Raw genomic sequence first — 25514 nt, forward strand, 5'->3', positions numbered from 1 at the left:
GACCCAGGAAATTTCTTGGGTGAAATCTTGGCTCTGCTAGAGCTAATGGCAAAACTCCCAGGCACATCTACAGAGCCCGAATTTTAATTCCCCGTGCCAGCTGCGACACACTGCTACAGCTTTGGGCAAACTACACTAACTCAACCTCCCCAGTTATAAAAATGGGCCACTAACCACTACTCTTGTTGACACTGTGGAGGATTCAGAGAAGTGCCCCGTACAGAAAAGGGCAAGCATTATCCAATGGTGCAATTTAGCAAATGGGCTACTTCAGCAACTCACCGTCAGGGAAATATCCACTGATACAAATACCAAGTTTATAGTTTCAGAAGGATTAACCTCTTGTCCTGGGGAGGCTTGGTAAAACTATCTTCTTCATGAATTCCATGCACGGAAGACTGGCCCAAGCCCTGGTGCGATCCCCTCTCAGGACTGCAAGGTGACTATCCTCACTATTTTAATATTTTGAGAACTGTATTTGGATGATCCGTAATGATCCGTAATGATCTACATCAAATATCAGTTACGTTCTTTCACAGGCAAAGTGTGCTTGTGAATAGTTGTTGTCACAAGCCTGAGATTAACAAAGACACACTGCTACACAAATGCACATATTAACTCTGGGTACCACACACATTTGTTTAAAATTAATTCTGGAGTGTTCTTGCAAATAAGTTTTATGGCTGTATGAAGAGAGGCTATAAAATGAGATTGTGCTCCTTGGTAGGTGGCATGTTACATTTTTTGAAGAAATATTATTCCTCCCCTATAAATGCACAACAGATGTAACATTCGACCTAAGCAGTAAGATTTATTACTATTTTTAAAGCAAATTCAGCATAGCTTAAGAGAACACTGCACAGAATTCTTTAAGCTAGGAAGAGGTTCTTCTTGTCATCGATGCATGTTTTGCATTTGTCAATTCTTGCCCTCAAAGCCAACCCACAGTTTAGTATTCCAGGCTTCTTACAAAGGTGATGATCCTGCAATTCAATTTGCTAATGTAGCACATAGTGGTCTCTCTCTAGTCACTGCTTTTAATACCAAAAGAAATCTGCATGGCCTCTTTGGTCTCTTTTTGAGCCCAAAAACATTTCAGGTGATTTACATCAAGCATACTAACAACACATGCAATCAAAAGCAATTTTCACACATTGTTTGGCAATGAAAAGAACCATTACAGGTGTGATCAAAGAACAGTCTCACTTATATTATCTTATATTCATTTCTTTGCCTCATGCATTTTGTATAAATATTTATTGTCTCATATTGCCATAGTTCTTCTGTTTTCTAAAAATAACCTGCTTATACATAATCTTCTTCTGATCCCAAGTTCAAAGCACTGCACCAAATCTGGGGTTGCTCAACAAGTCGGGCTCATTCTTTTCCTGGAGGAAGGAACGGGACGAAGTTCTTGGACAATCCTCTACAAGATCCAGGCAAAAACCAGGAAGGCTGCAGATCTGAGATCATATCAAACATATCACCTCAATTTACATGGATGCTTTCCCAACTTGTCGCAATTACATATGCCTGCAGATTTTTTTTGAGCTGCTGTTCCCCAAAACTCTTTAGTTGAGCAGAGGTTCATCAGTGAGCTCCCCGGACATGGAGCACTTCAGGTAGCACTTTGGTGGGAGGTATGATGACAATCTTTAGGAAAGGCTGTAATCTCACCTCGTGCCTCACGTTGGTGACTACACATCAGACAGGGCAAGAGGTTGCCAGACTTTTGCATCTGTTCTCTGCCAGAGAAAAATCACACCAAGTCTTTACCTCTCATTAACTACCATCAGATTCAGGGTACTGATACCCATTCAGGTGTTGTATATCCTATTTTAAAGGTATCCAAGTGCATTTGCAGTGAGTATTGGGATCAGATACACAGGCCAAGGAAGTTTCTACCCGTCTAGTGCACAAGCACTGCTCTAGTTCTCTTTTGGTTCACATTGGTTTTGTTTGGCTGTAATAGTAGTGGAAGAGGTGTCAAAAGCAAGCGGCTTGGCCTGTTTGTATATCCTCTTTATGATATGGCTTTATGCTACAACTTTCTGATATCTAGAATAATGTCTGGCTTCCTTTAACACATTGGGAAGATCCATCTCTACTGTACCCCATCTGTTTGGGGTAAGATTTGACATCCAAGTTATGTTCACTCATAACAACAAGTCATTAGCTATACCTGCTGCATGAGGTATACCTGTATGCGTGAGCCATACCTGCTGCGATGAGGGAAACATGATTCTGTGTCCACCTGCAAAAATACAGAGTCTCTTCGACTTGAATGTCCTCAATCAGAGGTGGAGATCCTTGAGGGTCTGACCGCCAGACTGTCAAACATTATCAGAAGACTGACCAGGGTGTATTTCAGAACTGGGACTGGGTACTCCATTACATAGTGCAATTTTGCCTGTCCTTTGAGCAGATTTCAGTACAAGGTGTGGGGATTTCAAAGTACCCACGTTAAGGAGTAAATCACTGGCTCCTCTCAAACCACAGGCACATAGGTGGTGTTTTTGCAGGTCTGTATCATCTGCATAAGTCAAACTAAAGATGTTGTTCTATTGATAAAAATGCAATGGATAGGCTGCACTGTTTCAAGAACAACAGGATTTTAAAGAATTTTGTTTAAGCTTTACCTTTTCAGATATTTTGAGTACCCCTTGACACACCTTTTAGCATAGTAGTTGGTAAAGGGATGGAAAGGAGGGAATCAAAAAAGGCTGAAAAGTATTCTGGAAACAAAAGACAGTTAATAGTTCATGTCTTCAGTTCCCTTGGCTCACAAAAGTCTCTCTTGCTTTATAGCCCAACCTTCTCTCCAGTACAATGTCTGATGGAATCCAGAGCCACAAACTGCCTGGGCTTCACAAGCAAAGGGCATGTCCTACAGCAGCCCCTTTTATGTCTCCCTGACACCCCGCAGGCAGCCTTTCTCCCAAAAGCACAGAATCTTGCAATATCATTATGTGTAACATTCTTTCCATGTTTTCACTTACACTCCCAAAGCACATCTATTTCAATCCGTGTGCACATGTGGGTTTGGGGTAGGGGGCTTTGTTGGAGTTTTTTTTTAGCTTTTTCTTCAGCTTGATATTCTGCACTTTCTGAAGCTCAACATTTTGATTAAAGATTTTGCTTTGTGATGAAAGCAAACCAAGTACTTTAACTTTGAAAGACAGAGAGCAAAAAGAAGCAGCCAAAACATGTGGTGATTCTTGTTTTTCTTTTAAGAGTGACAAAACAGCATATGCAATTCAATACCAAAGACCAGTTAATTTTAGCTGAAAAAAGCAGCTTATCATAGAATATTTGCTATGATTATAATATGTAATCCTAATTTCCTATGTAAAGCCCCCATGGTGCCCATACAAGTCACCTTCACACTTTGGGAACACGGGCATGGGGCAACATAGGTCACTGGTTATCAGCCTCTGTTTTATTTTACAACACATTCATGATTCTCTGTACTTCCAACAGCAAATACATCATGCTTGGTTGGCCAGTGCTGGTATCTGATATTCCATGATTACCTTGGCTTCAAAGTGAGACAGTAATGCACATTTGTGTTACTCTCCCTTTAATGTAGTACAAAGCTGGACACAACTCATAAAGAAATCCCTAAAATCCATTACCTATTTATGATCATGTACAAACGGATATTTATCATGTTAAAAGAGAACCATATGTTAAAGTGGAGGCTAGAGCCCAATAAATCTTTTTGGATGAGATCCCTTTTCAAAAAAAGGAATAAAATAATTAACATTTGCTTTTGCGAGTAGAAACATTTGCTCATGAATCTCCTGGGAAGGGAAGGGCATTTAACCTTTTTCCATGCCATCCCCTCAGACATCTCTGACCCCTGCTGCAAAACAGACAACAAAGATTCCCGACTCCATGCTGCTTATTAAACCCCTTGTAAGAAACATCTGGATGAAATTTTCTTGGCAGTTGATCTGAGAAGTATACAAGAAGCAGAACTAGGGAGCAGCCACAGTTCAGCTGAGTGACACAAAGATGATCCTATGCAAAAGCAGAGTTCTCCTTGAACGCATCAACTCCTGAATATTGGCTTGTGACTGTGTGAACAACCTCATTAGCACAGAACACAAATAAGCCCCTCTTCCACTCTGCATTAGTGTAGAGAAGGAAAATGGGCTCTGAAAGAAACCCATCCACAATATATTTTTTTAAAATAAAATAATAGCAGGCTTAAATAGTTTACCTGCCTATTACTTCAATTATCAGGTAAGAGAGAAGTTGGCCGTGTCCTTAACTTCCAGAAAAACATTTATTAGATCTGTGAACAATTTCAAAACTATGGTTTCTGAGAAACTCACCAACAAACTGGATGTACCACTTTCCTGCCTTCTCAGTCAATACAACCCCAGGCCTAAATTAGCAAAAGTGACCTACGATTTTCATGGCGTGGTATTCAATATAAAGGATGTCCCGGCCCTCTGCTGCTTGAGCTTAAAGAGCCTGTCCAAGGCAGCTCAATGTATTGTTCACCGTTGGAAATGCAGACCCTGGAATGCTCATAGTTTTCTACACAAACAAAAGAGCTAAAAGTGAGAAAATTTTCATGGTTGCTATTAAGTGAGTACCAGCAGTGAAAAACCTACACAATCCAGGCCAACTTTACTTTGCAGCAGAAGGGAAGAAAAACAAACACAAAAAAGCAGCAACAGAGAGAGTCTGACACAAAGGTGCAGGTAAAAGAAAAGCAGTGGAGAACCTTCTGCCCCACAGCTGCCAGGCTGAGAAAATTCCAGGGGATGGAACAAGGAACAGGCAAAGATGCTTTGGCCTTTTCCAGAAGCCAAGGTGCAGAGAGCTTCAGATTTATCAGACTGAATTCCAATCACTCTGACATATTAAAAAAAGAAAAAAGAAAAATAAAAAGTATCAGCACAGTGCAGGGCCAGCAATCTGTACTTCATGTCAGTCATCGAAAATTTAATGGGGTATGGGAAAGACTTTGACTTTTCAGCTGGAGCACTGCTCTAAAGACATACATTGTCAGTATGCCCTTAAAATTGCTTGGTAAATATTTTTAAGTCATAAAGAAATTAACACCTAGAGACAAAATCTGGTCTCAACATCTTATCTCTAATCCAAACTTCACATTCTAAAGCACCCCTATTTATTTTGACTAAACCACTGCGATCCCAATAGATCTAAAGGAGGGGTACCTATCCAAATTAGTGCTGCTACCAGGTTCTCACTAAATGACCATATTCACAAACATCTTATTATATGTGTTGCAATTTATAAGAAATCAGTCTTTGAAATTTAGGAAAAATCTGGCAGATAATGAAATTTCAGCATGACACAAGAACAGCCAAATGGAATGCAGACCAGAAACTCAACCACAGAAGTGTAAGAGTAAGAAGAAATAAGTTAGAAGTTGTTTTACTTCTATTAAGGTAAATAAAATACTGTAAATATTTTGTACCACATCATTCAGTACTACCACTGGAATGGTAATGAATGAATAAAAACAGAAAAGAGGTTTCTAAAATCCCAAGTAAAATTCAATATTCAGCAAAAACAGTGGAAATTAAAAGTTGTCATGTAGAACATCTACATGCGAGGGCCACACCACTTATCCAGGCAGGAGGTAACATCAATAGGTAGATTTAGGGGAGCCACCTGCCATGTGTGTCATCGTAACTCAAGTGAGTTGATTCCATTGCTAAGAGAAATAATTTAAGACTACTGCATCAAGGGAAAATCTGCAGTATTGTTGAGACCCTTTGCCGTTACCAGTGTATGTTTTGCAACTCCAACAGACACCTCCCTCTACACGCTTGGTCTGCACCAAGTAGGGAAGATGAGATAATATTCCGAATCCAGCAATGTGTACTCAACCAACAAACAATCAAACCGAGCAGTAAAAAGCAAGTGACTGGAAAACATGGAACCGAGGCTTACAGTGTATCAAGAAATGTCCTTACACTTAAAAAAATTATAATGCACTCCAAAATCCATTTGTTCAGGCAATCCATGTACAACAGAAGGCACTGTTATCCATATGAATCTATCAATTCTGCACAGCAAAAACCTGAGAAGTGCAACTCAATTAGATGCAGCCTGGCTCCTCCCAGTCGTTCAGGTTCCTCGAGGACAAATGTTTCCTTTCAGTCCACCAAATTATAGACACACCACAAGAATTTGTACATTACAGTAGCTGGTTAGAAAGAGCATTCTGGTGGGGAAAGCACACTGCTATTTTTCCAGAAAACCTTCAGCAGCATTAAATTACCCTCCCCTATCACTCAGAACTTGCGATGATTTCAAGAAAATGTAGTGATGAGACCCTTCCCATTGACCTTTGTAGCTGATCCTTCAGTTGCCACCAGGAGTACTTCCAGCAAAGTTAAATGCTGTGATCAGTCCTTTGTTGTCAAACGTGTAGCCACTTTGTTGTTCTATTGTCTTAGTCTCTAGAATTCAAAGAAGGGAAAGGATATGAAAAATAGTCTACAGAGAATGCTTTTGCCAGAAACAATACCATTAAGAATTCAAAGTTATGGAAAAACCTCTTGGCTGAGTCAAAATTTTGTTCCCTAAATGTAGTGACAGTAATAAATTACACTCAAGATTTTCTCTAAATGCATAATCGCAAACACCTCTACAACAAAACTGAGAAATGAAGCCTCTACAGAATCAGGGTACATTACACTATTCTTTTTTATTAAATCTGAATTTACTTTCCCTGATGCAAGCTTTCTAAACACCTGAAATCTTACACTGACTGTGAAGGCAATGTTAGCGGTTAAAAAGTTACAGAACTGTTAAACACATGATAATCTATAGCAATCTTCATCAAATGCCTGGCTGACAGCTAGGTGTTGCCTTAATTTGCTCTTCATTTCAAATGTCAGATTGTGCAAAACTAGTTCGTACCCTGTTCAAACAGCAGCACATATCAGTGAGAAGGCAATTAATTGAAAGTAACAGTAATCTATCTGAATAACACACACTTCCAGGCAAGGGATAATATATGCACAATATCCTACTCAGGCCTCTCAGAAAATGCTAATTAGCACAGAGATTTATTCTCATATTGTTGCGAATTAGATGCAATTCCAACATCCTTGCAACAGATAAAATGGCCCAAGAGAAGCGACTCACCTGCAGCATTTCGCCGGTGTTCTGCTAATGTATAAATTTCCTGCAGCTGTTTCTTCTGATCCTCACTCAGCGGTGCTGTCAGCGAGTGGTACCACGCTGCATCTCGGCTCTGCACAGCTGTCAGAATAGGAAGGGATGAAAAGTGATTATCAGGTTATATTGCAAGTTCATTTCACAACAACAAAACGAAACCCATGGAATCTCTGCTTGGTTTTAACAGAGAATTTGCACTGCAAAACAGGTTTAGTATTCCTGACAGAATCCTCACTGCAGTAGAGGCAATCCATTTTGGGGAATTTGATTACATTCTCTGCTTTCTGAAACAAAGTTAACCATGTGGCTGTTACTCACGGACAATTATGAAGTGAATCTTTTAATTTAAAACTTAGATCAAAACTAAAACCAACAGGATTAGTCAAACAGGAAAGGGAGAAATTATTTCTCCATTATGATTGCAACATCTAGAAAGAAACAAATATTTCTATATGTAGGAGTCCCTCTAGTGATCAAGTCCCACTTATTCAGGTTGTGATTAAAAAGTTTCGAAAGAGAATTAATCTCTGGATGTATTTGGTACCATTTGTGTTTTGCAGTACTTGTAAGCCAAAAAAATCTTACGTCTAGCATTAGAAAGCAAAATCACATGTTCCAGTTTCAATGATCTAAATTATTACTCTTAACACAGAAAACAGTTTTCTAAGTGATGACCGTGAACGTCTCCAAACTATTTCATCATGTTATATCATTCTGCCAGCTTGCAAACACATACCTAAAAGTGCTTGAGTAAAAAACTGGTATTCATCAACACCATTTTCAAGGTCAAGAGGTGTGCTGAACCCTTCAAGAGCAGTCTCTTCCAAGGCATCTTCATCCCAGTCATCATCGTCATCATCTTCATCCTCCTCCTCTCCACCTCCTCCTCCACCATGGTTCTCTTGCATCGCCTGGCTCACTTCGTTTGTCTCCTCCTCATCACTCGGTATCTCCTCTGCAGAAGCAATGATGTGTTTTGTAAAACAAAGATTAGAAAGTATAGGGAAACAATGGCTTACAAATGAAGAACAATTAATAAATCTAGGTTTCAGCTGGAAAGGGGACCCTCTGTTAACACCCTTTCCCCAAAACCTTAGAAGAACTGGAAAAATGAAGCTGTTAGGATGTTTCCTACATTCAAGATCCATTAAACTTTTGTTTTCAAGCACACCTGGGGAATGTGAAACTGCCATCTTTTTTCTTCTTCCATTTATGTACTCATTGTGCATTTATAGGATCCAAAAATGTTGAGGAAATGTGTCTTTGACAAAGTGTTCCATCACTGTGCTTTTAAAATTATGAACAGAGACTTGCCTGGACTTCACAAATTGACACAAAACAAAGAGAAAACCAGATGTGGGGCAAATGTCTGCCTGCTATTCTTCAGAGTGCTCCTTTATTTGAACAAAGTTAAAATCACGTCTTTTGCTTAGCTTTACCTTCCATTCTCCTTATGAAAGAAGTATTTCATCCTGAATTAAATGCAACCCCAACATGCAATTCTAAAGACTGCTCTTTCTCACTGAAGGAAAAATATTTGAGACTTGTTTGTAATAACCAAGATTAAAAAAAAAAAAAACCCAAACACTTCTAATTCCAAACCTTCAGATCTTCCTGTGTCAACAGTTTAGAAAGAATAAAGATGACTGTATCTGCAACAAACAGAAGCACTGAATCACAGGACAGAAATTTGAAAATTACTGTGCTGTTTCCATACTGTATTCCTATGCATTGAGAAGAATTCTGTAATTCCATTACAGAACAATCACGTGTGAAATTTGAGTGGATTACATAATCTGCTTACATGCAATCTAATTTTCAGGCCTCAAACCATCTATCTACTATTCTAAGTCAAATACAGCTACGCATATCTGCCTGCAATACTGTGTAAAATTCTCTCCCTGCAATTCCCTCCACAAGGTATTCTTTGATGTTTTTTCTCTTCTGGCAGACTCAGCAATAAGAGGCCTGTCTGCTCCAGGAACCTTCAGTTGTCTCAAACCTCACTTTACAAATCACCTTCCATTTGAACAAAGAAGACTTGCTAAGATTTCCTTCAAAGTTGACCACAACAGGTCTTTCAAATAGTTGGCTACTAGGAACAGCTTCTTTCCAGGAATCAAGAATATAACCAGTGCTATCCTGGCAAAGCCCTGCTGCCTGTGTGAGAAGACAAAGCACATTCACAACCCACAAGAGCGGATTTGCGAGTTTTGTTGTTACTCTTAACCGATACCACCCTTTCACAAAGTGTTAGGTGTTACACATTGAAACATTTTGGTTTCATTTTGGGAGGAAAAATCAATTCCTAAGATGATCTTTCAAGGACCCACTAAGCCTAGCTATTTTCAGCAGACTAATGAGTCTTAAAAATGAACTGCAATTTCTTGCCCCCTTTAAATTAAATCCAGACAAAATCCACAATGTGAAAAGGGGAGATTTTACCATTATCTTCTGCAACGTGTTTTTCATCTTTAGCATGATCCTCATGTTCTGTGAGTTCTCGTGAGGCGCAAACTTGTTTTAAGCCCAGGAAGAGCAGGAGGATTGAAGGGACAATCTGGGCAGCCACAGCATCCACTGCAGGCGGTCGGTTCTGTAATTCCATGAGGATGCTCAGTCCTATTATACACATCTTTCTGTCATGGAGTCTGAAACAACACACACTTGTTAGACAAAAAACAGATTTTCACTGCAAGGACATGTAGAGAGAGCATTACAGTCCTGGTGCCTGATATGGCAGAAGACAGAGACAATGCCATATAGACTGTGTTCAAAGTCTGTGATCAAAGCTCCTAAACACATTATTTCCTTCGTTCTGAATGCAAGTTCCCCACTGGAAAGTCCGTTCCCAATAACAATTAAATACCTTTCAAGCACTGGCCAAATTCCTGGAACAACTGTTTCGCATTACCAAATACGAAATCTGTAATGCTAAATAAATACTGTTAAATAATTATGCAGAATATCTTGTCTTTAATAAAGCATTTGATACAGACTATCATCATTAAATAGGATGGAAAATTAATTTGCCTTGGCTTCGATAACAGTACTGTTGCAGGGATTGAAATTAGCAAAAAGACTATTAGTGGAGAGTAATGATAAGTGGGAATGCACTGAATTGCAGGGCACTTTTACAGAGTGCCACAGGGCTAGCTGTATTTAAATGTGTTTATTAAAGAGTCCATTTCCAACACTAACTTGAGACACATTGCTAACTCCAGTGAAAGCATGGAAGTAATTCTACCATATCAAGAATAGTTGGCAGTACACTCAAATAGGGAACTTGCAAATGGATAGACTTCCAGTAAAACAAACAAATGATAACTGAAGGGAAAGAAAGTCTTGAAATTAGTAGCAGAAAGACTTTTATGTGACCATAGCCAGACTACTAAGTAAAAGACTATGCTCTTAAAAATAAGAACTGATATTCACTTCCAGAAACAGAAGTCATCTGCAAACAAGACAAGGAAAAATTCTCTAACTTCTTCTGCAGATACTCTTTGGTTCTCCCTTTACTGGAAACACCAGCAGTATTCAATTCCTCTCTACCATTATGTTATTTTTAATATTAAGGGCTTGAGACAAACTTGTTTTGTTTGAACTATTCAATTTGATGCTGACAGCTTCTGTGCCAGCCTTCTGCAGGACAAGTAGCTCCAGCAAAAAGCTACAGCAAGACCTACAGAAGCCAAGCAAACCCCCAGAGCTGGCAGAAGATGGCAGTCCTCCAGACTCTCAGTAGATATTTCCCTACTGAATGAGTTCTACTTTGGAATGAAGAGGATAGAAGTTGAGAGAGAAGAAATTATCAAGTTGTGTGCCGCAGTGTAATAAAGCTTACAGGGAAGTGCCAGCTCAATCCACCACTTCAAAAATTGCTACAGAAATACAATTTTAAAAGTGCTTACAATTTAGTTACCAAAGGTCCCACACAACATGCTACTGAATTACAATATTCTTTAAGTAATAAAAGTGACTATGTATTACAACTTTCTGAACTTTGCATGTGCTTAAACAAGGCTGGGGATTAAGAGGGATTTCATTACACCCCCCACGTTGTTAGTCCTGTTAGGGCTTAGCGAAGTGATTCCATTCTCAGAGTAGCTGACAACTACAATAAATTATATATGACCATGCGTAACATTATGCTCACAGAAGACCTTCCAAGAAAAACAAAGTCAACCAGCGTATCAAATTACGCGCTTTGTCATGTTGGGTTTGGCTGCTCCATTACACATGTTGAAAAATGTACCAAAATGCAAGTAGGCAAAGAGTGTCCTTCCATCACTGCTAACTGCAATACTTTATTTTCAGAAGGAACAGGGCACAAAAGAGGGCATACAGACCAAGCAGGGAAACAGGGTCTGCTTTCACCATAAAAAATAATAATTAAAAAATAACAACAACAAACACAAAACACTATTGTGAGTTTATCTATCTTGAAAACAAGCTCAGCACCATTTGCTCTCCTGCCAACACTGTGAAGACCAAAATCCAAGCTAAAGATGATGTTGCCTATGAATGAAGCATAGCTTTTTGAGCACAGTTGTCCTTACAGCAAGTACAAACCAAAAGAACTTCCTCCACCCCTTCTCTCTGCCTGCACCTTCATGCAAGTTTGACCCAAGCTCTGTAATCTATGCACAAGACTTCTATTCTGCATCTTGAAACTGGGAAGCAATGAAATTTCTTCAGTCCCCAAATATATAAAGAAGTAATTTCAGTGTACATGCTCTAGAGTAGTTAATGACATTTGGCTCTAACTGTTACAACCATTACACAATGCCAATTGTAAAATGCAACATTGTAAAAAAAACAAAACCAAAACAACAACTTAGTAGTTAGTGGCTTAGCTTCATACTAAACTATCTTTCTGGACAACAAATGAAAGCGCAAGAATCAAGCATTGCTGCTTAAAAGGGAGTCATCATTAGGAAGGAGCCCAAATGGCCAGAAAAATACAGCCTATTTGTCATGCTCCATTTTCGAGCTGCTAAACAGAGAAGTTGTAAGAATGAACATGTGTCTTCAGAACATGCAGGTTATTAGAAGGCCCACCAGGACAGCAAAAATCCAGGCATGAAGCCATCCTTAGTGAAGCTGAGCCAGAAGGAGACTTGTTTCTTCCACCTGCCAGCAGAGACAAACAGCAGGATAAGCATCCACCTTGCCTGAAGTTCAGCGTTCTGCTGCGCCCCAGCTGTACCAACTACCCACGGGACTGAACAAGCAAAACAGAATTTAATGTCATTTACATATTTTCATAATGGTATAGAACGGTCTCAGGACCATTCCTTTGGCTCCAAAGGCTCAATATCTCAGCAGCCTTCCATCTGCATGAGGGAGCCTGGATACAATTCTCCTTAGCGCTTTGTGCTTCAAGATCCGTACTTATTTGCTCACCAGAACACAATAGTCCTCCCTAACAATCACAGACTTTACTTGCTCCCCCAATGGTATATGAAGCCCAGAGTGCTAAACATGCAACGCATATCAGTGCAATGCACAACTCCTGGGCAAGTCTGTTCTTAAGAAGCTGCGTGTGGTCTTCATAATCCACAGGACTTTTTCTTGCTAATACACTTCCTTCAAACACAGGACAAAAAGATCCAAGAATCTTTTGTATTTAAAACCAAGCTGAAAGTGTTTCAAAGGAAAAAAAAAATAATCACTAAGCTTTTCCTTTACTGGTTTGCTTTGCTCCTTTATGTGAGGATCAAGTTGCTTTCTATTACATCAGTCCAGTTCCTTGACAAACTGCAAATAATTAGCCATTTCCTTCTAGCTGCAGAGTTGGAACCAACCCTCTTTTCCTATATAAAACCTAAATTTTATATATAACTCTGAGAAAACTAGGATTTCTAACTATTTAAACTCCTATCAAATAAATCCCCATATTCAACTTCTAAAAAAATAAAATCACTTTTTTTTTAAAGCAAATTAGATTTTCCTTTCACCCTACTTTCCACAGAAGAATTTTTAGTATGAGAATTAGTATCGGTCTTGCAGAAGTCTCACCCAAATTTCAGCTGCCAGGGAAAACATGGAAAGCAGTTAAGGAACAAATGTTTCTACAAATGGCTTTTCAGTTTGAGGTTATTATAGAAAATATTTAGAAATAAATAAACACAATACACTGTGGTAAATGGGTATTACGGGCACACGTCCACAGATACGTAAGATCCACAATGACATACTGGATTTATGCAGAGCCTTACAATGAGTTCTCAGCTCTCCTTGCCTGGGCCATTTTTAATACTCCAAATTTCTAATCGGCTTTAAATAGTTTCTATACTTTTAATGGAAAAACAGCTACTTATCCTACCATAACTGCCTTCCCCCTACAAGAGGTATTATTCGCATGGATTTCGTCTCATGCATTCACAAGTGCTGCTCGAGAAATCCTGCATTCTCTTGGCAAACACTGTTGGCTTCAGCCTGAGAGCATGTGGACATGCACAACCCTGCCGCTGGCAGAGCAGAATCTATGGGTAGTAGGACCTCACATGAGCAGAAGACAGACAGAGGGGTGTGAGATTTATGGAGAGCCACTGCTACCAGTAAGTCACAGATTTTCTGCACAGATGAGAAAGAAATGGCAGGAAGATTCACCTGGTCCTTCACACGTGGAAGGGAATCTACTTTGTTCTTCTCCAGTTTCTCTAGGATCTCTGAGTCTTCCAACTGGTTTGAATTTGAGCCTAAAACTGCCTCTTGCTGGAAAGCAATCTATAATAACTGCAACCCAAAGCAGCAGTGAATGATGGGTGGTGGGAAAAAGGACTGTATGGTTCAAGGTGCCCACTGATGTCCGCACTGACGAAGACATGAAATCTACAGAGGCAGACCCAAGAAGGGTTTCAAGAAAGTCAGGTTTTGTCCGTATTTCTGTCTTTTCCTGCTTGGTTAGGCCTCTGAGTATCTGGCTGTTGTTCAGATTATGACCCTTACTACCCTTACTGAAACAAATTGTCTTCTAGAAGCCGTGCTGTCCAGAGGAAAAGGGAGGAAGACCCTTACATCACATAGCATCACCGTGCCTGACAAGCGAGACTACAGCAAAAGCCCTATACCTGGAAGCCACAGACTGAGGAGACACCACTGAAGGAAGAGCAACTTTTAGATTTAAGCAATATTACAGATATTTATTTCACTGCTGGTAGCAGCAGATCAAAGAGATACATTTTGATCTGCTGCTGTTCAAGCGCAGAGTCTGAGCAGAATCTTGCAAGATGATCTCCATTTTCAGTGTCATAAGCTTTGTCAATTTTTGCCTCAGCTCTGAAGAATTTAGTTGAACACTAGTTGCAGTAGCTGATGCTTTTTGAAAAGCGACAAAAAAGAACGGAATGTTAAGCTGTAGCCTACAGGAGTACTTGAGGTTGGCATCTAGTCAGATCTCAGCATTTTTCCCTTCTGAATCTGACTAGTTTCTCACCAAATGCTCCAGGATGAACAGTTTAAGGCTATAAATCTCTTTCATTTTTTATTTCTTTGAAAAAAAGGAATGACACATTTACCTCCTATAGGGAATATCTTCTTTCATACTGTCTCTGTATGCATTCAGCATTTGATATGCAGTAGAAAAAATGACAACACAGAGCTGAATCTCAAGAACTTTGCTTCAGCCATAAGAAAAAAAAATCAGTACATGGAAATCCTAAAAATTCTTGGTCTTTTTTAAAGTCAGTAGATGTAAAAATAATTCAGTAATTAACAATAACATCTCCACAAGGTGTAGAAGTTATAGAATTAAATGTGCCCTTTTCCAACCACAGGCACTCCAAAAGAAATGAGGTACACTGGGTCCTTTATGCTTTGTCACCCACTCAAGTAACCCCTCTAATTGATAAGATGTGTATTTCTGTTAAGATACAGGACGTACCGTAGCCATCTTGTATACACAGTGGGCAGAAGAAGTCAGAATGTTTGTGATAATATGAGCTGTCTGGTTTTGTTATAATGACTAAAATATTTTTTTTCCTCACTTTTTATCTGTTTAATTTTGTACTTTTTATTTTTTTTTTTCTTCAAGGAATGAGTGCTATGGTAACACCTTGGAATACAGACATCAATGGGGAATCTGCACAAAGCCTGTATACACTCAAGTAGGCAATTTCTCTGGTATCTCCAAATGGTTTTCATTCTAGTAAAACAGACAGAATTAATGTGCAGACCTGAAATAAAGTAGTCTATGTTGCAGTTCTTCAAACTACTGTGCCTTCACCCTCATCCCACTAAAATGTGTACTTAGGGCAGAGGAGGGAGGAAAACAAATTTTACTGTGTACATTTGGTATGTGTTTTAAAAATATTACAAAGGGCATGCTCAGGGCAAAACCTGCTTATATCAGTTGGCCATTGATTGACTGGTAGTCATTATTTTATTACAGTTACAGTAAAGGTAATGCAGTGCTATAAAGCACCACACAGTTCTAAATGCAAGATGGACAACTGGGACAATAATGCAGCTATACCAAGATGGTGTATAATTCTGTTCAAGAAATATTAACTCAAGTAAGAACTGGTACAGAGAAAAGCTTACTTGGATGACTGGGGAGTGGAGAAACCTAATTGTAAGAAACCCCCAAGAGACTTGCTTAGAATTGGAAAGACAAGACTGTATCAATAAAAAACAGGTAGGAAAAGAAAGACAACCTACAATAAGGTGTGCATCTGTGGGTCAGGAGCTGCTGCCTGGGCCCATGCTCATTCTTGCGATGACTCCTGACACGCTGACACTTCACTTAATCTGTTGGCATAGACTATACACAGAGAAGACGCGTTCTAAGCCTACCCGTACGCCTGCAGTCAGATGTCAGCCCCAATGACAAAACGTACCTCACAGCGGGAAGGTGAGAGGAAGCTGTTAACTACATCTGACTGTCTGATTGCCCTTGAGTGGATTTGAATCTCACAGTTGGACGCCACATCTTCAGCCAAGAGGCAAGCACCAGCTGCCGAGCATGGGACTTCACGTCTGCCCAGCATCAAGTGTGTGCTTAACTATGCGATGACAGGCTTTGTCCACCTTCATTTACTTTAAAAATGTTCAGCTCCTGCCCAAGTGCACACTAGTGCAGCAAACACACACGTTCAAGGGAGGTCGGATTGAATTTTAAGTTCAGGGGTTATGCTAAACATCCAGTATACCCATGGCATAATGATAAAGATGCAAAGATGATCATGAACAACTCATAGGGATTAAAATCAGAGTGTGGGATTCATTGGAAAGAATAATGGTTTTTTAACATTAAATGAATTCATTAAAAATACTTTACAAAATATAGAAAAGATGGACACACTGTGTTTCAGGAAAAAAGTTAACATCTTGCTGAAAAACAGCTGGTCAGCTGCATGCTGGACATCTACTGAAGGAGCAGATAGTTTCTGATTAAGAAACATAAAATAATTCTGAAATATGATATGTATCATAGCCTTGCATCCTCACAGCACAGAAAATTCAGCACGTAGCTCAACAAACCAAGAAAAGTTACATGGACATAGATCATATTTACTGGCATCACAGCAATTAGAGCTGGTGTGGACTATTGTTATTTAGACTAGCGAAGGAATGAGAACTCTTTCATCAACACGACTAGGGATGCAAACAGAAGTGAAAAAAACCATCAAACCCATGGACTCTTAAAAAAACCCCACACACAATACTTGCCCAAGAAAACAGTCTGTGTCATTCATCCACTGGTTTATGAACTGTGCAGTAATGGGCTCAGGATTGTGTGGAAATCTGATGTTCTCCAAGGTGTGCAGAAGTAGGTCAGGATTGTAGTAGAGCGCAGCTATGGCAACCTGAAGACACATGGTACGAAGCTCGCTTGTTTTAACTCCTCTAGTTAACCGCTCCAGAACAGCCTCCACAAAGAGTGGAATACACTGGGCATACAAGTATGAAGGGAAAGGAGAAAAACAAAGAAAAACAGACGTTATACATGTTGCCAGATTATATAACAGTTTAAAATACTTTTATCAGAACTGTTCTGCAGAGTTAAATGAAGTCCAAGTATGACCTAGGAACACATTCTATTCACTTCCTAGTATAAGAGCATTTTAAGCCTCTCCTGGCATGCTTATAAATCTTTCGCAAAATAACCATAATCTGAGCTAAGAACTGCCAATGTTATTATTCTCAGCATGGAAAGGAATATTTGGGGCCATTTGGTGGAATTTGTTCTAGCATGTATAAAAGGTTTAGAAAATAACTCAAAGGCATTCTCATATTTAAATAAAGATATCCAACAATTTCAAAACCAACAGGCATTAAAAATGGAATTACCTAAATCTGAAAGAAAAAGAAGTTTTTCCTAACAAATGTAAGTGATGTTAAATTTATGATAAAAGTTCGAAATGAGTGAGCTTATTCAGATAAAAGCAAGTATGCACAAATTTCTACCCAATGACATAAACATCTACATATACTTCAATGTGCAGGTTTATGCTTGACAATAATTTTGGAAGCATTATGAATGTTTTAGTTCATGAGTTTCAGTTCAGTGTGCAACCATTTTAATTGACAGAGTTGTGGAGCTCAGTTAAGCCTTCCACCACATACTTATTTCAATGCAAATGCATGCAATTCACTTCAATCTCTTCCAGATTTCTTTTAAAAATAAAATCTTCCAGGGAACAGTTTTATCTTCAATTACTTCATAATTACATTAGTAAATTTATACTGGTTTCAGTGACATTAACTGAAAATTTATCACTGCAGTCCACAGATTGCAACATCAAACACGACGTGTTAAAGTAATTTAGGCTGGAGCGTTATGTAAAATATAAGACCAGAATTTAGCCCTTAATAAGAAAAAGACTACTATCTAAAAGCGTATTTTAACAAACAGGAAAACTGTGATAATATTTTTCCCAGCAACCACAATCCAGCCGCACCAAAAATTCTTCATTTCCAAATGCATCGAGCAATTACAAAAATTAAAAAGAAACAACTTCAGTAGCTGGATATGTATAGTTAACATTTCAGCCACAATAGTTTTAACAGCGTGTGTTTTGCATTAAAAGGGAAGTCCTATCAGGAAAAAGCAACAAAACAAAACAAAACAAAACAAAAGACAATCCTGCACATCATACTATATCTTTACCTTACAGTCTATATTCATTTTCCATTCATGCCCATGAATCTCTGATCTCAAAAAAAAACCCCAAATTAACCAAACCTTACAAACTCTCTTGAGCTCATTTGTTCCTTTCTGTACTTCTCCCCATTCCCACACTTTACCTTTCCCTCAAATTCTCCTATTCCAACTGCTCTTCCCAGGAATCATACACGTCACTGGAAGCCAGTAAAAGAGAAAATCTATTCAATATATATCACCTGGTCAATACCCCGTCCTTTGCATTGAAGAACAATTACTTCTAAGAGTTTGGCTGCATGGCACTCTGCGTCTTCTCCTGCATCTCCTGTTAATACCTAACAACCAAAATGACAACTCAGGTTATCAATATTAATCACTGACAACTTTGAAAGCAAGTGCTCCTGTACCTGCACTCATCAAACACTCTCTATATGACATATACATATCTATTCATGCTATATTTTGTGAGGAATTAAGACACATAAAAAATCATCTATACAGGACATAAAAAAGGATAAGTGGCTGCTAAAGATGAATTCAAAAATTTAGAAGAAATCACCATAGTTCTTTATGAATGTTAGTATTCTTTATATGTCATTGTTTTCCCTTTTTTAAAGGAAATGTTACTTAGAATATTTATTGATGTTTTCCACGTTCTGTTTCCAATTTTTTACTTCAATGCTAATATAGGCACTGGCAGATTAACAGCCTGGCAAAGTGAAGTCCTCTCTCTAGGCTACTTTCTGATTAAAAACAAGATGTGTGCAATCCCTCTGTATATTCACATATACATGAAAACGACTGCTGCTTCTCAGTACATTTCAACCCTATGGTCAGTGTCAATCAAACCTGACAAAGAAACAGAATTCTTGAACACATTATATCTATATAAGTTTCTTAGAAATAAGCAGGTAGCTAAACACTCTATAATGCCCAATATCAGAGAAAGGCTGCAGCATGATCTCTTAATTATACATGAGAGAATCGGCATAAAAGAGAAACATTATAAATGTCGGAAGAACTTCAAATGAGTTCACAGCTTAGCTGACAACTAAAGAATCTAATCACAGGATGTACAACCCAAGGAAATCAGGCTTCATTAATTCCTCTACTTACCAAAATAGCTGTTCATAGAAGAGAGTCGAGATGAACAGCAACTTTCTCCCACACAGATTTTGTGCATGCAATTTTTTTAAAAGCATGTCACTTAAAAAGTGTGAAGGTGCTATGTGTACTCAGAACTGAGTCGAGACCAGATTTCGTTTCATTCTGAAACGACCGGCCACCACCTGGCATGTTCAGGTCACCCTGCTAATCTGATTGTTAAGTACCAGTGATAAGCGCAAGAGTAAGAATCAGAAGCCTTACCTTTTTACACATAGCATAAATGATTTCTAAATGCTTTGGGTTAGACAGTAAAGTATCAGTGTCAATGGTCACATAATTATGCAACAGGGGCATCATATCTGCAAAACAGGGAGAGCAAAGGAGAAAAAAATTACAAACTAATCCATGAAGTGCTAACCAGTGAGGCTGTAATCCTATAATGGGATTCATTAGCTCAGATTCTTGGACATGGGTGGAAACTCAAGCCCTGCAAAGCCTATTCTAGCAGAATTATTCTACAAAGTGCACCAAGCATGGTACATTCTCAGAAGAAATAACACAGGACTACATCTTAATTAATTAATTTGCTTTGAGTTCTGGACCTCCTACAATAACTGATCACACTGAGAGATTTGAACATGCTTCTCCTACTTAAATATGCTCCTGTTACACTCCCACACTAAACAGACGTTCACGGTACGACTCAAACACATGATCGTTCTAAACCCTCACATTAAATGGATGTGACCCTCACAAGGTGGGTTTTTGAGATAAATTCCCAAATAGCAGAAACATAAACAGAATAGAAGTGATCATACCTGCAAAGTACTCGAAGCAATCCTGCTGGAAAACCTCATACAGAACACCTAAAAGCTGCCACATTTGAGGTGAAATCATCTGGCATGTCAAGCTGTAGGCCAAGGAGAGAATTTCTTCATAAAACTCTGGAAAAGATAAACCATTTGAAGCAAGGTGCTTTAAAAAATAAATTTAAATTGCAAACACCTTGAAATCTGAAACCAAGCCACGAGTCATATAACATGTAGAAGACAGTAATTAGGAACTAAATCAATAGGTAGAAAAATAATACAAATTGGAAAAGACTCTTTTAGATGGGCCTTACATTGGCTATAGTTACAACAACATATACAGTTTTTCTTTATAAATACACAGTAGAGAAACATATTACCAGCACAAAGACATTGTTTCTAAACAATTTCCTACAAAATATTTTTATTTCCCCAACTTCTGTTGTATTTAAAGGCCTTATCACAAAACTGTGTAGCTCTTTAGTACAGGGTATTGATAAAGCAGTAATTTAATCACAGACCGTGTCCATAAAAACACTAATGTAATTGTAGATGTTGTCCTTTAACACAGCTAGAACTGTAATCAGAACTGCATCTACTGCTTTTGAGTCTGACCTCCAGAACACAATAACCAGCCTGACTAATGTACAAGAGATCAGGAGAAACAAATCACAACTGAAAATTCACATCTTTTTTTTCTTCAGTGAAGCACACCCAAAAAACATGAAGTTCTGTTCAGGAAGACAGTATAGGTTGTAATAATTAAGTCGAGAATTTTTTTATGTAAAAACATCTAATATTTTTCTAAAAATTATCTCTAAAACATACCTATAACATGTTTCTGCAAAACGAGGCCAATGATCTGTAAACAAATGCTCTCAAGCTGTTGAGTTATCTGAAATAAAAACATAAAGCAGTTTTTTAAAAAACTTAGAAATACAGTAGTTTAATAAATGGATTTCACTAATTCAGTTTGAGAAGTTCATTGAAGCAAAAAGGCTTTAAATGACTCTTTAAATACTGTATTAGCAATCGCAATATTACGAAATAAGGTCTCACTGATCTAATTACTCAGATTTTCAATAAACAATATTGCTTTAAAATTTGTGACTTACAGCATTTTGCTTTATTTAAAGAAAAAAATACTTTTTGGTTATTCTACACGTCCTATCAAAACCTGTATATCCAGAGAGCACAAGAGACAAAGTAACACCGTCCTCAAAATGTTTGTGAAGAAGCCTCTGTCCAAAATCTTGGAAGTAGAATGGGTTTAAAGGCAGAAAGGAAGAGATGCTTTTGCCAAAGTTCTGTGCAGAACTTCCCAGAGTGGGCTCAGCAAGAGGAACATGTGCAGAAACTGGGAGTGTACAACTGTGTTGAAATCAGGATTCAGCTTTGCCCTGTTGGGCAGAGAGACTTCACTTATGAATTAAACTAAATTGCAAGGAGATCTATACGGCCACATTGTAAGTCTAATTAAAACCAGCAAATACAGACATTTCATGATATTACCACAGGTTATTCATTACAGACAGAACCTTGCAGGATGTGAGGCTTTCTGGACTTGTTCTAGCAAAGGGATTAAGTATGTTACCACGGATTCATCCACTTTCCTTCAGACACTTGACTCAGAAATGATCGTCCCCTAAAATCTCTTAATACTTAATGGTGAAAGGGAAAGGAATTTCTGAGGAGCTTTCAGCCCCATATATAATTTCTATACCATTTATATCACTTCTGAAATAAGATCCTGAGATGAAAGGCACTCAGCACAGTATTTTAGTTTGTGCTTCATACAACAGAAAAACAAGCTGCTAAGTTTATACCAAATATGTCCCAACCCCAAAGGTTCTCCTAGGCTAAAACTTGAAGATATACTTCAGACTATCAATCCTGATGCTCAGCTTACTTACCAGATTTCATTTTAGCTTTCAAAAAATACAAGGGGTTCTTGTAAAGAAATAAAAGATGTTTTGAATACAGAAGGAACACAATGGTCTTCTGTCCTGGTTTTGTTAAAAACAAGACCAGTCTCTCCTTCAGTGAATTTTCCTTTCAGCTAAGTTCTTCTAAATAACTGCACTTTTCTAAATTTGGCTGCACGTTTTTCCAGACAGGAGCTAATAATGGTAGCAATGGTATGCAGAAAAGACCCAGGTTTAGACTTATTGCTATGGTAGCTAAGGTTACTGATAAATTTTGCATGTCCCATAAGTGAGAGGGGGAGTATTTGCAGGGAGGGGCGAGCAGAACAGGTGACTAAAAATTGACCAGCTAAGTATTCCATCCCATAAACGTCATACACCCTACAAAAGTGGGAGATTACGTGGGTCTTGCTCTTTGACCACGGCTGGCATCTGAAGAGGACCCTGCCTGTCGTGCCTGGCATCCGAGGCCTGGTTCCAGACCTTGCATCCCTGAATCCAGTTCCAGTTTGCTGCATAGTCCAGCCCAGGACTTGCAGGTGCCTGCCCTGCAGCTACCGGTGCCAGCTCCATGGCTGCACAGCACTGGGAAATTCAAGATTGGTTTTGTATATTTTGTATTATTTTCTCTATTTTATTAGTAGCATTAGTAAAGCATTTTTAACTTTTTACAACTTGCAAGTCTCTCTACCTTTTCCTCTTATTCTCTTTCCTTAGTGGGAAGGGCAGGGGGGAGGGGGTTAACAGAGCATCTGCCACAGTTTATTGTCACCCTGCAGTAAACAGCGATATCTTCCAAGAAAATAATTAGTATTTTAAATTATGTATTTTTAAAATTATGAGCTTCATAAAAAGATGTCACACATGAAATGAAACTTTCTCATTGTAAATCAAGGAAGCAAAACAGTCTAGGACAAAGCATTTTATGCCAACTCAGCTTAAAGTTACTGATTGACTTTGCCTCTCTGGTCAGTCACTGAACTCCTTCCTACCTCAGTCAGCCCAGGTGGTATGAGCAGAAAGAACCTCTTCTCTGAATATGTGAAATGTAGACTTACATTGCACCACAACTGGGAGACCAATTCCCAGGAATTCTACACAAGAATTTCTGGGTAAATAACAAAATATGAGTTACCATTGTAAAAAATTAGCCTTATGCAAAATAATACTCCCTAAAATTGGGTTGGACTAGATGATCTTCAGGGGTTCCTTCCAGTCCTAACCATTCTATGATTCTGTGAAATCTATTTTAACAATCTGTAATACAATTATCCAATCAAGTATTTACCAGAAAAACAGCTAAGGACTTTACCCTCAGAATACAAATTCCCCTTGAAGTTGAGGGGTAAACAATTTAAAAAAAAAAAAAAAAAAAAAATCACAAAAGTAAACCAGGATTTAAATTCAAATTTGTCAGAGATCACTTGGTACTAATTCACCAACCTGCTATAGTAAATGCACGTTCATGTCAACTCGAGTGATGCAACATACATTAAAGCGCTTGTTGTCACAAATGAAAGGCATGAGGGAACAGCAGGATAAAAGACGTATAAAATAAAATCTCACCTCCTTGTGATCTTCCACAACTGTCAGGATAGTGTCAATTGTGTGCAAGATGCCCATGGCCATAACTGTTTTGTCCTCTACTTCTTCATATTCCTCACTCTGAAGAACTTTACCAAATATTTCAGCCTATGGAAAAAAACAACTAACTTGACATCCAAGAGCAAACTCACAAATTCACATTTCTAATTTGTCATGCAAAGCCAAGACACCTAATTCAACAGCAGCAACACCTTATCTGTAAGAGACGTCAGTACTGAAAAATATGCTCCTTACTTTTGAAAGGGGAATATAGCAAATTAAAAACTCCTCTTGAGAAGGCTGGCTATGTTAAGTCATTTGAAATGTTAGATAGTTAGAGCCTGGCTCATTAAAACCAGTGACAAAATTCAGGATCTTTGAAAAATGTATACATTTTAAAGATGCTTCATAAAAAAAAAAATAATACTGTGAATGCTATAGGTTGACCTTTACAAAGATTCCTTTAAACAGTGTGCACTTCTAACAAAGTTCATTAAATGTTTACCAAACTAGGCACATGCTTCTGACTGGACTGTTACTTTGCTATTGTCTCTTACCAGGTGCTGAGTCATGTCGACGGCGATGGTAGCGACTTCCTGACTGTACTCACAGATCATCTTCTGGATGACATTAGTAAGATCATCATTTTCCGTCTCTCTAACAATGTGTAAGAGCTCTTGCATAACCGGCCTTACATAAGGCTTCACATATTCCTTGGCTAAAAGAAGAAACTGAAGTGAAATCAACTACCCATAAACACAAATATACAGCACTTAAAACTACTACATACCTGATTAGTCTTGACCAAAATAATTTTTAAAACCTACTCAAGGCACTTTTACAGCCTATAACCAGCAGACCAGCAAAGTAAATAAATTGTACATTTAACACAACCAATACTGAAATGCCATCTACAACAAAAATCCACTGTTTTGGGGTAATACATGCCCTTAGACATAGGCGGCATTCGTTCTTAGACATACACACTGCTTCACTTTGCTAAAGAGAAACAAAGTCAGGTGCTATTTCATTTATGAAAAGAAATTTGTTGATTCTAACTTCTGTGCAAAGACCTGCTGTAAAACTTGAAGTCAGAATTCTAGGATGTATACAGTAACTAACGAGTAAGTGAAGCTGTCTAAACATGATGAAATGAATGGCAGAAACGTTTAGATAAATCTGCACCAACCTTCCCATTTTTAAATAACAAAAAAAAAAAATAATCAGCATATACAACTAATGAATCAGTGTAGCATACCTTGCTCTTGGTTGCTTATTAACGTCTGAAGAGCGATGGCTGCTTCTACTTTGACAGGCATTTCCTTATCATCAATCAGGCTCTTCTTTGCCAACTCTACTGCATTCCTCAAGTTTAGCTCATTGTGAAATTTCAAAGCACTGAATGAATGAAGTACCCAACAGGACTGCATAGCAAAAAGAGAAGCAAGATAGGGACAACTGCAATTTTTAGCATTTCTTTAACTGATTAAAAAATAATGCTAACTATCTCTGTTTACACACATTGCTTTTTTTTCTTAATTATGGTGTGCTCATAAAGTAACATGTAACATAGTTCTTGCAACCAAGCAGTTCCTTGTTTTCCTTTCCCAAATTCCAATAAATTCAGTATACATACAAATGACATTCATAGTTTTGGTCCTTCTTGAGGAAAAAAATCAGAACAGAAATTAAATGAAATTTACTGCTTGTTTATGACTGACATGGGCACTTGGTGATCTTCTTCAAGTTACACTCAAACTGACATTATCTATTCTGTGGAAATCCTACCTATTCTTCACAGCCATT

General features: G+C 38.3%; 1 protein-coding gene across 1 annotated transcript in view; it reads right to left on the reverse strand.

Annotated features, from left to right (window-relative positions):
• Positions 1-4146: 4146 nt before the first annotated feature.
• The window catches only part of IPO8 (importin 8), a 50118-nt gene continuing 28750 nt past the window's right edge, over positions 4147-25514 (reverse strand). The window contains exons 14-25 of the mRNA XM_080360215.1: positions 24967-25132; positions 24266-24426; positions 23691-23816; positions 21028-21094; positions 20209-20334; positions 19652-19749; positions 18523-18618; positions 16849-17069; positions 9619-9824; positions 7910-8128; positions 7141-7257; positions 4147-6449 (exon numbers count right to left, since the gene is read on the reverse strand). Of these exons, the coding sequence (XP_080216341.1) occupies positions 6352-6449; positions 7141-7257; positions 7910-8128; positions 9619-9824; positions 16849-17069; positions 18523-18618; positions 19652-19749; positions 20209-20334; positions 21028-21094; positions 23691-23816; positions 24266-24426; positions 24967-25132 (1701 nt within the window). The 3' untranslated portion in view covers positions 4147-6351. The remainder of the gene's footprint in view (positions 6450-7140; positions 7258-7909; positions 8129-9618; positions 9825-16848; positions 17070-18522; positions 18619-19651; positions 19750-20208; positions 20335-21027; positions 21095-23690; positions 23817-24265; positions 24427-24966; positions 25133-25514) is intronic.

The sequence above is a fragment of the Nesoenas mayeri genome (assembly GCF_963082525.1).
Source record: "Nesoenas mayeri genome assembly, chromosome: 1".
Lineage (NCBI taxonomy): Eukaryota > Metazoa > Chordata > Aves > Columbiformes > Columbidae > Nesoenas > Nesoenas mayeri.